The following is a 16,122-nucleotide window of genomic DNA, read 5'->3' as shown; positions in this document are numbered from 1 at the left end:
CTTGGGCCACTTGGAAAAGCCAAGAATTAGTTGTTCCGGCTTTTTGGAGCTGCTCTTCTGGCCTTCATAGGCGGGTTTATGATATTCTTTAGAATTCACTGATTGTGCTGCCAAACTTGTAAAGCGCCAATCTGGAAATATGAATTAATGAATGCAAATACAGCCAAATCATGTTTTATGGGAAATATATGATTTCTGTGGAATTAATGGTTCTTGAAAATAGTTTTCAAAATGAGTACTTGCTTTGATCTGATTGCACAGCTGTCGTAGGATACTGGGGAGGTGCAGATAGAGCCAGATTGTATGTGTATAAATCCCATGCCTATCATCACTTAAGAGCTCAGCATCTCTGGGCAAGTTTCTTACCTTCTCTGTGCTTCAGTTTTCTTTCTATAATGTAGGGATGATCAGAACTCTGTCCCTTAGGATTGTTAAGAGGATAGAATGAATTAATACATTTCAAGTACTTGAAACAAGGAATAGAGTGAATGCTTTATAAATGTTAAATATTATGATTGTTCTTTCAATAAGTGTCTCCATACGTTAGCTGATAATTAGTAGCTACTACATTAATATAGTTTGGTGAGACCCATATTTTTCAGAACTCACTAACTTGGAAGTAGAACTTGGATCCTAAAATCATCACAAAAATATTTCTCTACCTCTACCTGTGCTTGCTATCTTCAGGCCCCTTCACCTTAAAATCCTGCTACTAACAACTTCTGGGTCATCTTAAAGCAATCTTCCCATTCCTATCCGACCCCACATTCTCTTTTGCTAGCAAATATATTTATTGACAACTGCTTGATCTGGAGTAAAATATCTATAATACACCTAACTCATGTAATTTCAACAAAGTAGTATAATACCCCAACTATAATATAAGGACAAAAAAGAGGAAGGAGATTTATAACATAACATGTATTTCAATATGTAAATGTTTATGCATGATGACACCAGAGGGTGTAATGAAATAGTCAAATGCTTCCACTCATCTTTAGAATCACCATGAATGTGAGAGCTATAAATTCAGATGGGTACTGCTTTATTGTAGTGGAATACTAAGATTCCATGGGTCACATTGCTATTGGTGATGTGTTCATGTATCTTTCCAAAATGATGAACAACTCTTAAGGATGTCACAAACAAAACAAAGCATAGCGTTCTCTTGCTTGACCATGGAATTACATTTCTACGAAATTCAGTATGTATTAAACTGAGTAAAATGCTTGGAGTTTATATATAACATTGAGTCAAGCTCCAGGTTCAGATAGTTACCAACAGGCTTTTCATCCACATCAATATCCAGTGAGACATTCAAAAGTGATGTGGGACAGGGGACAATTTGTTGTTGCACAGGGTGATATGCAACAGCTGTTGTGGTATACATGCTGAACAATGAGAATGGGAGCCTCACCATTTAAACAGATGTTAGACTTTATGCCTTACCAGTGTCTTCCAAAGAAATATCAGATTTAGCCTACACAGGGCATAAATCTAACATTTATGTCCCTTATCTATTAAATTTCAGTACCACTGGTAATCATTGTGATGCCCCCAAATGCCTCCTTTGTCTTAGAGGGCATAGCCTATGTGCTCATGAATGCAGTCCTCTCCTACTGGGGACCTCCATTCACCATCTGCCCAGGTCCCCTGTGGTCAAATGCTGCATATCCCTGGTCGTGGTGGCAAAAGCCTCTGTCTCTGCTCCATGTGGGGGAGACATGGGCTGTGCCTGGCTGTGTCTGTGCTGCGGTACCATGCACAGTGTTGGGGACAGGTGCCATGCACAGTGTTGGGGACAGGCGCCGTGCACAGTGTCGGGGACACCGAGGCTCTCGCTGCACCTGCTTCTCCCCCGTTGCTGCCGAAACTGTTGCTGTCACACCCTGTTGTACTAGTCACTGTCCTGCCCACGGCCTGGAAATCCCTTTGTGTTTTCTGAAGCCTGAATAAGTCAAAACTAAATTGGTTTCTTCACTTCAGTAGGCAAAATCCTTCCTTATTTTATTATTTTTTCTGTTGTATGTAATGTTATACTCTCCACCTCTCACAGATAATTTGAAAAAAAATTTTTTTAGTATTGTTTTAGCTTTTGGCCTAAAACCTGGACTGGAAGCTGAGCCTATGGAATATAAGAACAATGAGTTGCCCTCATCTTTCATGTCAACCTGTTATCCTTGGACTTCTCTTGCCATCCACCTCTTTTTTCTTTAAGATAAATTCCTTACTATTAGGTGTCACTCACAGTTTTGCCAGGCTAGGCATAGCGGACTCTTTGTTGAACATGGATTAGTTTCACACTAAAGTCCACTACACTGATACATACTTACCAGATAACATCTGGTCATCTCTCATTGACCATAGGGTTTAAAAGAACATCAAAAAAAAAAAAAAACAACCCAGGTGTCTTTGCTATCTTTTTCTATTTTGGGGTGGGGGTGGGCTGTTGTCATGGTATGTTTAATATCACTGAGTTCTAGCAATGTCACAACTGGACCTGAAATATTTCTCTTGAACAGAATTTGGATACAAGGCTGTATTTATCCTTCAAATATAAAGCCGTAACAGTTTATATCGTTGTGTTCCAAATATTGCAGAAGCAGGAAAGTTTACTTTCAATCTAAATACAGAGTTAAGAAGGAACCGAGAAAGATGTCATGGTTAAGTAAACTGGTTATGTCTAGTTTATCTTCTTCAGCTTAGTATTTTGTAATGTTTCTGTTTCTAGATTCCTTCTCAGTCCTGTGTAGGTCAGTCCGCAGCTAATTTTAGTTTGTAATGTTTCTGTTTCTAGATTCCTTCTCAGTCCTGGGTAGGTCAGTCCACAGCCAATTTTAGAATAGTTTTGTGTCATTTAAGGGAAAGAACTTTAAACCATATTTGTAGCAGGCTATAAAAAACAAAGATACCACCCAGAATAAAATATTTAAAATTTTCCAATTACATGATTTGTTGGTACATCTACGCATGTGCCAAGAGCAAAATGACAAATGTCTTTTGTGTGCTATGAATTCAAACTTAAGGGAAACTTTACCTATTGGACACATTTCAATAAGGTATTTGTTGTTCATAAACTATTAAAAAAACATTTTAAGCTGTTTGTGGGTGAAACACCCTAAATTATATAGAATATGGCTCATGAGAGAAAGCAAAACTGGAAACAAACAAACAAACAAAAACCACAAAAAAGTTATGTTGATTTTGAGTATTTCTAGTCAGAAGCATGTGCCCTAATGTCAACTCAAGTTCCTGGGACTAATGGATACTGTGAATTTTTAAAGTGATTTGGGAGAGAAAAGCCAGATTTAGGTGATAGAAGAAAATGCTGAGTAAAGAGCAACACACTCAGAGAAATGAGCGGGAGCTGTAAGCTGGAAACTAGGTGAGCAGTTCTGAAGTACAGTGCTGAAAACTTGAATTGGCAAATCATTTGATGGATAATGGTGGCCATGAACTTCTGCCACTTTTCACTCTAGACCCATGAAATTGAATGAACACTCTTTTCACCCTCTTTCCTAATAGAAACTGCATGTACTTTTTCTCAAAATCTAATCTTGCTCTGCTACCAGTGACCCCTCTTCACTGGCTACCCCGGGCAGCCAATTTGGGCCATGGAACCTGACCCCAGCCACCAGGGATTGAGTCTGGCAGGGGACCTAGGCAAAAATGACCCCTTAGAGAGAAAGCTGAGCATTATGTTGTGTTAAGTGAACACATAAATAAACAAATTAGCCCCCACAACACTAACAACATCTCTAATTCCAAAAGCCTTGTAGAGTAGTTTAAATTTTAAAATATTTTTTTGATGGGGTGGGTTTCAGACAAAATGGCAGCAAAGGGAGGATTACCCTTCCTCAACACATGATACAATTTCTGCCAAATTCTATTTTTATAATCCTCTTCTCTCCCTAAGCAACTCCCTCTAGCTCACCAAAACACCATCCTGTCCAACCTCTCTCTCCATTGGTCTCCTTATCCACTCCTCTCTGTCTAACTCACTTATTTAGATTAATAAATCAATTTATTTTTTCCCATTACTCCAAACAACATAACAAACACTTGGTTCCCAAATAAGCATGTACCCTTCTTTCTTAGGAGAAGGAAGAAGGGGAACCCTGTACTTTGACATTTTTTCACTGTTACCCAATAATTTCCCCTTTAGATTTAAAGCTAGCTTGAATGCTTTCCACTACTTACAATTCAATCCTTTAAATTCAGCTTCAATGGACTGGGTCTACAAAGCCAAAATATTAATATAACAAAGAGTTTGAGTTGCCATCTCATGACTTTGAGATCCTGAATGATGCCAGAACTTGCAAGATTTTTAAAGCAATCACTACACATCCTTAATTTATTGAAAATGACTGAGACATTATTGGGTGCCACAAAATTATCTTCTCTAAGATATTTAATGTATTTGGTAGGAAATAGCAAGATATAAATGACTTCTTATCCACCATCCACCTCTTCTAAGGCTCTAAGTAGCCATTTAGAACAGGAACTTCAAGTCCAGGCTTGCTCTACAGAGTCATGCAAACAAGTGGTGTTAACTGAGACAATGTGCTGATGTCAAAACTCTAAAGCATGGGTTAGGGTGTGTTAAATCTCTGGAAAATAATTCATAAATAAGTATTAAATATATTTATATATATATATGCTAAAAGCATGCGTATCTTGGCAGTACAAAAGATGAGAGCTGTCTGAGTAAAATTTGGAGAATATCCTTATAGAAATAGTCATTTGAATGTAATTTCCTGGCGTAAATTCTATGTAGAAAAGAAACAGGTTAACCTAAGAGGTTAAAATACAGACGAAAATGGGAAAAAATAACTAAAAAATTTAATTATCTAATTGACATCTTTAAAGATCAGCAATTTTTAACACTTCGGATACCCCTCCCCTTCTGACTCAATTCTTGGTTAACTCAATTATTGGTCAATTTTTTAATCATGTACAAGATATAAAATAGGTCAGATGTACTTGGCTAATGATTGGCGTAACCAGCTAAGGTTGAAAGTTGAGACATGGTTTTGGAAACTCCTGTCAGGTTCTGCCTGACTCCTGACTCATGCTAGGTATCCTCATCTATTAGGAGTGGACCCTTGTGGTATGATTCTGCTCAGCTAACATCTGACTCCCAGCAGGTTCCAATCCTATCTCTGGGAAACTGGAGGGAAACAGCTTGAGGACAAAATGGTTCAGTAAGAATATGTTTGCTCAGTCTCCTAACCAAAAATCTTTTCTGACATATTTCCATGTTCCTGACTTATTTCTGGCATTTGGATCTCTAACCCTGAGTAGATTTCATTCTGGCAATTGGCTCTTACCTCTCTACATGTTCTAGATTCTTACCTCACTGTGGGAGTCATATATTATGAAAATTCTTATATTTTAAATATGTACTTGGTACACATATAATACATTTACTCATAAATAATGTAGTAGAGAAGTAAATAGATGGAAATAATACTGTGTACATTTTATGATACAAAAAGTACAGGGCAAAAATTGAAGGTAGAATTGGCCTGTGAAATTGCCATTAAAGAAGAGCTATGTTAATGCATGGTTTCATTTAAATTGAGGCAATGAACCCTAGTGTTTGTGTCTTACATTTAAATTAGGATTGACTTGAATATACTTAAAAGAATTTGGAATCACTGTTACAGAGTTCTAGTAAGTCGTTAATTATTCTGATATAAATTGCATCAATAATATTTTATGGTTTACTCCAGAAAATGTTCCTGAAAAAATAGTTTAATATTAACGAAGTGATTAACTGATTTCCACAGTGGTGGGCTTAGGCAGCCATTCTATTATCGTATTTGTCTCACTGTATGCATTAATATTTGTTGGAGGTTGTGTTTTAAATTGTTATTAATTATGCTCATTAATTTATACCAAATTATTCATCTTTGGTCTTCTGAAATAGTCAAGCATTTTTCCTTTCCCCTGGAAAATTCATGGAGAAAAACATCAGAAGAAAATTAAGCTGCCATAAAGTAATAAAACAATCTTTCATGCTGTTTGGTCATTGCAGTGAAATCATAGGGCAAGAAAATTGAAGTAGTAGTCTAGACATAGCTTTTATTACCAAGGAAAATGAGCAGAACTCAAGGTTCTTATGTTGTCATGGTCAAAACATAGAGTAGTCCATGGGGAAAATTGTTTTTGTAGAATTGCATGACTTTGACACTTCCACTGAAAAAGAACAGAAAGGAGAGCATTCATGGCTTGCATTTACTGAGCACTCAGTAAGAATTTGATTGATTGGTTAGTTGGTGGAAATTTTATACAATTACTATGCCTTTAAAGCACATTGCTATGTCATTGATCTGGTCATTTTTATGGGTCAAATTGTGTCCCCACTTCCATTGAGATATGAAATGCATCTCATTTCCTATAACAAAGTTACAGTTATTATTTTCCCCCAAAGAGTACTTTATTGAAATACCATGCTATTTGTATTTGTGGTTTGATGTGCCCTTCTATGGTAACAACATATGAAGGTTATTCTGAAACCATAGAGAATAAAATATTTTGTCAAAGACACATAGGTAGTAATATAATAATGTCATATCTTGAGGAATAAATTATGAGTTGCCTGGCTTAAGGCTAGAATTATGTACTAATAATACCTTTATGTGTTTGCTATTTCCATTCTTTCAAAGATACTCTGGCCAATGCTGTTTGCATAAAATAAAAGTAAAAATTTATTAAAAAATTGATGCGTTTAGAGTATACAGATCCTCAAATTATATTATTTAAGCTCAAGCGTAGGTCTGAAATAGCCCATGGAGTTTTGTCTGTGTCATAAATCTGTTGACTAAGAGCTAGTTCTGTTTTAATTTGTGTTGGTTGCTTGCAAAGAAGTCTCCCTCTGTATAAAATTAAAAGGAACAGACTTAAATAGTGCAGTAACAGGAGTAAGTCCTAGGCTTATTCCATCCACAGAAACCTAGTAGGGAATTCCTTTAAATAAGTGAATAGGAAATGAATTACTTTTCGGGGATACAGCAATGCTAAACTTGAGGAAAATTACAAAAAACAGATTGTGTCTTTACAGGCCATTTGGTAAAGATCTTTGTTTTATTTTGGTCTTGTTCTTAAGAGACTAATGTCAAATACCAGATATTTAAGAATGACATACAGGAGAATTTAATGGAATTTATGTAATAGTGAGTAGTGTTGGGAACCTCTTAATGTTAAATAAACTCAAAACAAATAACATTTTTGCTACATTTTGAAGTTTCCAAAGTTAGAAACAGGATTTCAAGGTTATAGAAAACAATTATATTAAACTACTACAAGTAGTAGCTACTTAATGCTTTTTAAACATTTAATATATGAAAATGATTTGCAAAGCATTCTAAGGGAATTTCTGTCAGCATCCATATAAGGTAGGTTCTTCTTCTTATTACTGTTATTACAATTACTATTATTCTCATTTTCCAGATAAAGATACTGAACTTAGAAAAGCAAGGGAATTGACTCATGGTCACCTATGAATAGACTCATTAATAGACAGGAATTCGTATTTTAAATAAATGTTATTTATAATATTATTTGTAAAATATTTTTTTAAAAAATATTGATTAGCAATTATTTACAATGTGCTGGACAAAGTAGAATATATGTCTTTATTGGTTTCACTCATGTCTTCTCAGGCCCAAGTGCAGTCCTTTTGGTAAAACAAATGAAATCTGGGCACCCAGACTCCTCCCTTTCAGGATGTCCTGCAGGGGAAGCCTTCCTCTTGGCTGTTGGCTGGTGACATTGTCTCCCGTGGCTTCCTGTGCTCACCGTGGGTTCCAGGGGCTTTGCCAATATTAGGCCTCTTGGCCTTGGATAGTTCATCTCTAGGTTGTTGATACCTTACTGGGGCTGCTGTGGTGCTGTTGTTGCAACGTCCTACTATACCACGCCAATCCAACAAGCACCACATTGCAGTGGGAGAGAAAACTAATCCCTGCCCATGTTACATGCATTTCCCAGGTCTGAACAGTGAGTTTACACTAGACAACTCTAGCAAAGCTGCTTGGCACTTGGCTTGCTTATTATTTTCATTTCTGCACATATCTCTGGTTATTTGGGTAAAAAGAAATCAGAGCTCACTTATTAAGCGTGGATTTATTTAAAGTGTCAGCCTGCACTTGGCACCAGACATTTAATGGAGGAAAAAAAAATGCATAATCCCTGCCCTCATAGAGTTTCAGTCCAGTGAACTGACAATACCCTTTGATGCACTCAAAACAGCTCCTCCCCTCTAACTGCCAATGAGCGATCAATCTTGGGAACTTGACTCTATCTCGGCATATGTTTTCTCACCATTTTGTACATGACTTAAAAGGTCAAAGGGTGGATGATGTTCCCCAAATACTCTTTCAGAGAGTGGGAGCTTAACGAGGGTTCAGCTACAGCCTCTCTCCACAAGGCTTATTGGACCTCATGCAAATAAAAACAGCAGCTGGTCAACCCTACGGAGCACTCATAATTGCTGGAACATTCCAGATTCACAGAGGAACTGCATTACAACTCTGGCCTTTGGACCCTTGCCACTTCTCTTCTCCATTAGGTCGTACATAGCATATAATAAAAATTATAACTTTGCACCTAGGATCACAGAAAATTAGGACTGTAAAAGGCCTTAGACACTATCTAGTTATTCATTCAACAAATATTTGTTTAGTACCCACTGTGCTTTTTCATTATTATACACAGGAGGAAACAAACTCAGAGATGAGGGTACTTGTTCTTTTCTAGGAATTGGCAGACCTCGGGCTTTCGAAGCACATGCCAAATACTCACTGGGTGATTTCAAGGTCACCCTTTTGTCATTTCCACTCACAGACATTCTAGCCACTGGAACCTTCTTTCTCAGCAGTGTGTATATACACTCCTGCTTCCCCTCCACAGGCACCATGGTGTAGTAAAAGAAATATTAGGTTGAACATTATGAAATTGCTGGTATTTGATTGATATTCAACCATCTTTTTAAGTAACAAAAGGCAATTTTATATGGTTCAGCCAAAGCCAGCCACTGCTGCCACATGCAAATGCTCTTAATTGAGATCAAAGCTAGTATTTTGCTCTGTTTTTCTGTATGTGTGCACACACACCCTCATACAATTGTTTGTTTTGTTTCTCCAGGACATGTGGCTAGTAAGGGGAAGATTAGGGCCAAAACTTGTGTTTTCCAAGTACTGTGTAGTGTTTGTGCTGTATATTCTCCATCTGGCCTTCTAGTCTCACTCTAGACCCTTCTCCAGGGAGCTGTCCCCCACAGACTGCGCCGACAGGGCTTCCTCGTCCTCTGGCTTCTGGAAAGAGATCGTGCACAAGAGGAGAGAACATTGGGATATTTATTCCCTGGCTCCTTCCTTGCTAGACCCTGGCTTGAGAGTGGCTGTGTTCCTCTGCCTGTAGCCATAGCTCTTTCTTGGTAGCCTTTCCTACAGCTATGCCTTTTGCTCAGTTCTGGAAACTTCTTCCTAGGATAGGGGTGGTAAGAGCTTCCCATTTTGTCAGCCCTGAGAAGCTTCACTACCCCTTGTTGATCGTCCTTAACTCTACCCATGTGTTTGTTAACAGTCACTTCTTTAGTAGTCTCTTAGTTAATAGTCTCTTCAGTTACCTTTGACTCTGCCATCCATTCACTTTCTACCAGGGCCCTGACTTGTAGAGCTATGTCCTGGCTATGATTTTAGTTTGTGCATATATTGATTGATATGTGCTACACATGTAAGTTCTGAGATTATATGCATACTTTTTATACCTGCAACCTAAGTACTATGACTTTTAAATGCCCTCAGGTAAGAGGAATAATTATTAAAATAATATACCCACAAAAGTTTTGTACTTATCAAAACTAATAGTTACTAAGTGAGGCCTTCTATCTTCACCTGTAATTTTAAAATAAGAAAATATTGGCTAACTTTAGTTTTCTAATATGAAAATGCAAGACAATATTCAAGCATTTGTGAAATATAATTATACTTTTACTTTCCTATTAATTATTAGCTATGGGGAAAAACATTAAATCAAATGCAATATAAAAGTTGGCAGCTAATCTTTGCTAGTTCAAGTGTTTTCCAGTGTTTAGTCTTTGACTGTGGTGTATGTAATTATGTGCCACATAGAAGGGAAAGAAGTAACCAAATAAAATCTTTTTTTTTAATTCATTAGAATACCATTTTGTTCTCTAACCACAAGTTGGCTTAACCCCCCCAAATGAGTTCATTGCTAGAACAAACATTTACTGAGCGCATGTTTTATGTCAGCATAGCGTATAGTGCTCAGTGGTGTGGAAAGTTCGGAAGATTCATGGGAATCACATTCTGGATTGTAGAAGGCTCCTTGACAATGTCACAAGCCCATTAATTTTTGGTTTGGAAGAACCAAAATGAAAGCCCAGGTCTCCTGGTTCTGGTTGAATTATCCTTTTCATAAAGCTGCACCCCGGTAAGCAGGAACTCAGTACCTAGCCAACCAGATATTAAAAGGCATGAGAAAAGCAGTCTTCATGCATCCCTAACAAATTGTTCACTTTTACTCAAGGTGATCAGAAAAGTTACAGGCTTCAGCACTCTCTAAAATAAGCTAAGAGTAGTCAACAAATAAAACTACAGCAACCTTTGCCATATCATATTTCACGTCTTAATCTATTATCCATTCCGTCTTCATATTGTGGAGCAGGAAAGCCCTAAATTAGAGTCATGCTAGGCCCTTCATATTTAATTACTTTCTAAAATTTTTAACAAGTACCTGTTAATGAATTAGAAGGCTATTTGGAAGACTATCTGTGTCATGGAGCCTCATCTCCCAAATTCCTTCCAAAATCAGAAGCCAGTTTTAACACTGTAGGAGATTTCTAGGCTCTTTGAGTATATGGGTGGGTTAAGAAAGAAAGGGAATAGGATTACAAAACATGTGGATTAGCCTATTGAGAGAGCCCCCAATGGAAATGCCAGATGAAAGGTACAAGAAAGAGTTACTATAGACAAATCTTTGATTCTGTTAAATAATAACCTAGTATGCTTCAAAGTTTTAATAATTATTTATACAAGTCCCATAAAATGCAGGTGCAGCTTTTTAAGCTATTAATGGGGTTTATTTCTAATTTTTGGCTGTAATCAAATGAAATGAGAATGATTTCAGATGTTAAGGGACAGCTAATTACAGAGATTATTTTTCTTAATTTTTAAAATCATAAAAAGTAACTTCCAAGCCAAGAGTAGTACAATGGGAAGTCTAGAATTTATTGATGTATGTATGAATGTACAAATAAGGGTAAAATTACTTAAATCAATTTTCAATTCCATTGTTCAACCACGGTTTCAGGGATTGAAATGAAAATCTGACATATTCTTGGCAATTCCTGCATTGGACTCCTTCAATTTCATGTAATAGGCTCCTCTATTTGAACTAAACCAGGAAAAAGTGACATAAAATTGGTTATTCTTTTGACATGTTTTTCGACTACTTCCTCAGAACCATTGAGATACTACCCTGGCAAAACACTTATTATATCTAGCTTCTTCAAAGTCAACTGTGTTTGGCTTCCAATTGATGCTGTGCTTTTTGGCAGCAAGGTAAAAGAGAAATCAGAGTAAATTATACTGTTTTCACATTATACAAAAGAAGGCTACAAATCAGCTCCTCTGGAGAAACAAAATTTTTCCTATAATAAATTCTAAAAACGTAAGTCTATTTGGTGACGTTTTAACTAAGAGCACTTATTTTTCTTACCGCAAATTTAAAGGGTTATATAAACATTTCAACTTTTTAAAAGTTTTGATTCCCAAGAAAAGAAATTAACTTAATGATTTTTCATTTGTCACCTCCAAAAACAAAGCAGTTTGAATATTTCCTTTATTATGATGTATTAGAACTTCATTAATAGAGAAGCCTTACACATAAGTTATCATTTTTGGAGCACGAGTGCACTGTGCTAAATAATGAGATATGGGAATACATTGAACAGCTTGACTTCTGCTGACTTTTACTTAAGAGTGTGAAGTGTTTTAAATTAGACTATGCTAGTATTGATGAAATGTGCACAAAGGGGAAAAATAATTTAAAGGCTTTGTTCCATTTTGAGAGCTAGATAAATTATATAATTAAAAAATAAAGCACTGTGACCTGGGAGTAAGGAAACAACAACTCTCAAACACTGTTGGAGAGAGTGGCAATTAGGGCAACCTTTTTGGAAGGCAATTTGGTAATGTCTAACAAATTTACAGTGCATTTGCCATTGACCTGGCAATTACACATACCAATAAGAATCTGCCCCTAGATAAGCTTGTAAAAGTACACCAAAATAGATGTATAAGAGTGTTCATTGCAGTAGTTTTGAAATATCAAAAGAAAAACATTACGAGAATAATCTAAATACATAACAATAGAGAATAGCTAAGTCAAATGTGTATTCATTTAATGGAACACCCTAAGCATTAAAATGTATGTATGGAGTAATTCCGAACATGCTGATACGGAAAGGACTCCAGGATGGATTAGTAGGCAAATAAGCCAGACACAGACTATTGTGATGTGTCTTTTGGATAATTTAAGAAATAGAAATACCTACATATATAGGTTTATGCAGAGACATTGATATTTATATTAATTATATCAATTTTCATATTTAAGAAGCATATGCATCTGACCCAATGTGCTTATCTAGATTTCAAAAGTTGATATGTAAGCATTGGTTTTTGATGGGGAGAGGACTTAGATGGGGATGGATTAGAGGATGTTTTTTTCTGTTCACTTGATAGCTTTCTGTAAAATTTGATTTCTCTGTAACTGTACGTGCAATACTTTTGTGTTTTGAACATCAATATGAGTGTTCTTAAATAAGTCATTATTGTTGTTCTTTGTTTTTACACACTTAAAAACTCAATAATTAATATTTTAAAAGATAATAAAAGTATATTGTTGAGATTTCAAGGGTATAAAGCATGACATACTTTAGCATGTGAGTATTGTATTGTCAGGAAATCAACTAAAGTTTTTAATGTAATATTCTAATCACAAACAAAAGTCAGCTCCTGCAGCCACCACTCCCTTATTGAGAGTGTGTCCCTTAGCTGTGTGGAGGGTAGATCAGCTTGGTGTAGGACAGTTAGAGACATCACATCTACCTCCCCTTCTGAGCAAGAAAATTTGAAATCAGTTATTACAATTATTTCACTACTCTGTGGTAAAAGAACATACGACAAAATAAAGGCCTCTCTGAACATGCACTCATTTAATGGATCCCACTTTGACTCAGAATGGGGAGAAAAATTGTTGTGTATTTCCCTTGGACCCTACAGTTCAACACAGCATACTCTATTTTTGAAGCAGTTCCAAAAAGAAACAATATGAATAACTATTTTCTGCTCTTTTGAATCTTTTCAGAGTTGCAACTTCCAGTGAGTCCCTCCGTATGTCTGGATCAGGGAATACAATTAAAGCCGAGCACTTCAAGTCACCTTTTAAAAACAGTGAAGCCACATATCTGGAAACCAGGGAACTGGAGACGTGAACAGCTGTAGGCTAATAATTTTGAATTGTTATAACCAGCATGCATTTTAGGAGACAGCTAACAAGAGAAAAGCACAGAACAGATCAGGGTCTGTGGGGGGCTGGGGTGTTACATGTTTGAATTATTAGGTTCCATTATATAAACTTTCAGCTATCCCTTCTTAATAAAGAAAGCCATCATTGACTTTCTTCTAGATTAATTCAAACCTCTGCTGCTGTAGAATAAACATTTGGGTAAATTGGACTCTTATCTAGTAAGTTACATTAATGGAAATTGAATTTAAAACCTTGACAATGTGAAACTATAAAATTTTAACTTCCATTTTATACTCAAATGGCATTACCTTAGCCTATGAGTATGGCTGAATGCATTTTTTCTAGCTATTAAGTTTTTTTTTTTTTTTATGGCTCCTAGGATCTAAGAAAGCATCTGCTGTGTATCAGGTTATCCAGGTTACTTCCAGGGGAAAGATTGTAGAATGTAGATATTATTAATATAATGAAAAATTAAGAGATTTTAATTATCTTATCCAAGACACAAATGAGTTTGCCTCCTCTAATTTTATAATTATTAAGTAGTATTTAAGCAGAATCATGTGCCTTGTGCTTACCTAGACTTCAAAAGTTAAAATTGCACAATATTTTCATTGATTATACTTAGATATCAATATTTAACATATAAAAACATGGTGCAGAAAAGCAAATAGCTATACATTTTATTATCATTTATGATGAAAGCATATATGTTTCATTACAAAACATTAAACTAGTGTTAATTTTTCTTTGTATACTGAAGTGTTTTCCTAATACTTCATCCCTTAAATTGATCCTTAATTACCTGGGGTGAGAGGTATTAGGGAGGATTGACCTAGTAAGGAAAGTATTTTGGCATACTTTTGGTGACCTGTCCACTATTGCAAAACTTAATATGTTTACATGGAGAGGAAAGATAGGGCAAAGGTAGGTGGGGGCAGAGGAAGAGAAATATTTTTCAGAAATACTTGAGAAAGTATTTCACTGTTTACAAATTGTACTTTATATCACTTTTGCTGTTGCTATGGTACCATGAATCTGAGGTCATGGGCAATATGACTAATTTAATTTTTTAAAAAAAATTTAAACTTTAAGTACTGTTTTCCTACCTTTTTTTCTTTTCTTTCTTTCTTTTTTTTTTTTTTTTAATGTTTTGATTATATCTGCCAGAGTGGAGAACTAGTACCCATTTTATCCTCTCTCTGCACCTGTACACCCCCTGGTGGTGATCTAATAAGCAGGTGAAATTATTTAAGGAAACCCTCACACTGAAGGCTGGGGTCCAGCAAAGGACAGCAGGGGGGGTTACAAGCTTTTAAGTAATTTACCAATTACATACTCAACCCTAAATTATGGAGCATTAACTATGTTATTTTATTTTTTAGGAATCAAACAACAGTCCTTGCTCCACATGAAACAATCTTTAGAGCCGAAGATCTATCTGTGATACTTAAAGCATATGTGTTGGTGACATCGTTAACCCCTTTGCGTGCATTCATTCATTCAACTGGCACGGTTTGGAATCTACCAAAGAAAAAACGCTTCACTGTCAAGGTAAAGGCTCCATTGAAGTTGTTATTTCGCACAAAGTACAATGAAGATAAGTAAAGTGAGTTGGGTTGCCATTCTCCGACCTTTATGGTTGGCAAATCTCATTGAACAAAGATTGCATCTTTTTATTGCTGCAAGCAGAGATTTTCATTTAATAGGTACTGGTTCAAAAATGAGCTGGAAAAGCCTAAATCACTAGGGATCACAAAGGCTACATCTTTTTCTTTTCCTCAACTCATCATTGTAGTTCAATTTTTTGACCTATTATAGAGCTAGTTCTTGGTCATACTCTGTTTTTTTTTTTTGACTTTCCACTTATTCATGAAATAAATGAAAATATAATTTTACTCTTATGCTTTTTGCTTCATCCTTAGGAAGCATAATGCCTAGTTCATTCACCCAGTCAATATGGAATATTTGCTGAGTGAAAAATAAAGCTCTCAAGTGTTCCTAATATAGCAAGCCATGACATAAAAGATAATGAGGAAGTTTTCAGGGAAAGAACTTAATAATAACCCCAAAAGTTTAGTTATAAAGGGTAGCTCAGGTTAACTCAGTTGAAAATTAGGTTTAATGACAATATATTTGATACATTTTAAAGAACATTTGATTTTACAGAAATAATTGTTCAGAATACAGGTAAGAGGAAATGGGAAGAAATTAAAAGAATTTACAGTGCCTCTCATAGCTTCAAGAGATTTGAAAGGGACTAAACTTGATTTTTTTTTTCAGAATTTATCTTATATAAATTGCATTTTAATTCTGGAAAATCTTCCAATGGTGAAAAACTTTTAAATGGCTTGTTTAAATATTGTCAATTAAAAACACATTGAATTGTATTGTATTTGATATTTTTTCTTTTCCTAACATTTTTATATGCAGCACTACATATTTTCAGGAAGGGACCATCCATGTTGCTGTTTGTACATCGTCTGTGTTATTTTTCACTGATTCACAGTATTCCATGGTGTGCATTCCATTATAGTTTACCTATGCTGATAGTTCCAACTC

General features: G+C 35.8%; 1 protein-coding gene across 2 annotated transcripts in view; it reads left to right on the top strand.

Annotated features, from left to right (window-relative positions):
* Nucleotides 1-16,122, top strand: part of CPED1 (cadherin like and PC-esterase domain containing 1) — a 265,832-nt gene that overhangs the window by 83,421 nt on the left and 166,289 nt on the right. For both annotated transcript variants that reach the window (XM_045564532.1, XM_045564531.1), the window contains exons 5-6: nt 13,402-13,534; nt 14,946-15,114. In XM_045564532.1, coding sequence (XP_045420488.1) covers nt 13,402-13,534; nt 14,946-15,114 — 302 coding nt within the window. The remainder of the gene's footprint in view (nt 1-13,401; nt 13,535-14,945; nt 15,115-16,122) is intronic.

This window comes from Lemur catta, chromosome 11 (assembly GCF_020740605.2).
Source record: "Lemur catta isolate mLemCat1 chromosome 11, mLemCat1.pri, whole genome shotgun sequence".
NCBI lineage: Eukaryota > Metazoa > Chordata > Mammalia > Primates > Lemuridae > Lemur > Lemur catta.
Note: the sequence above shows the minus strand (reverse complement) of the source record. Positions and strands in the feature narration are given on the sequence as shown.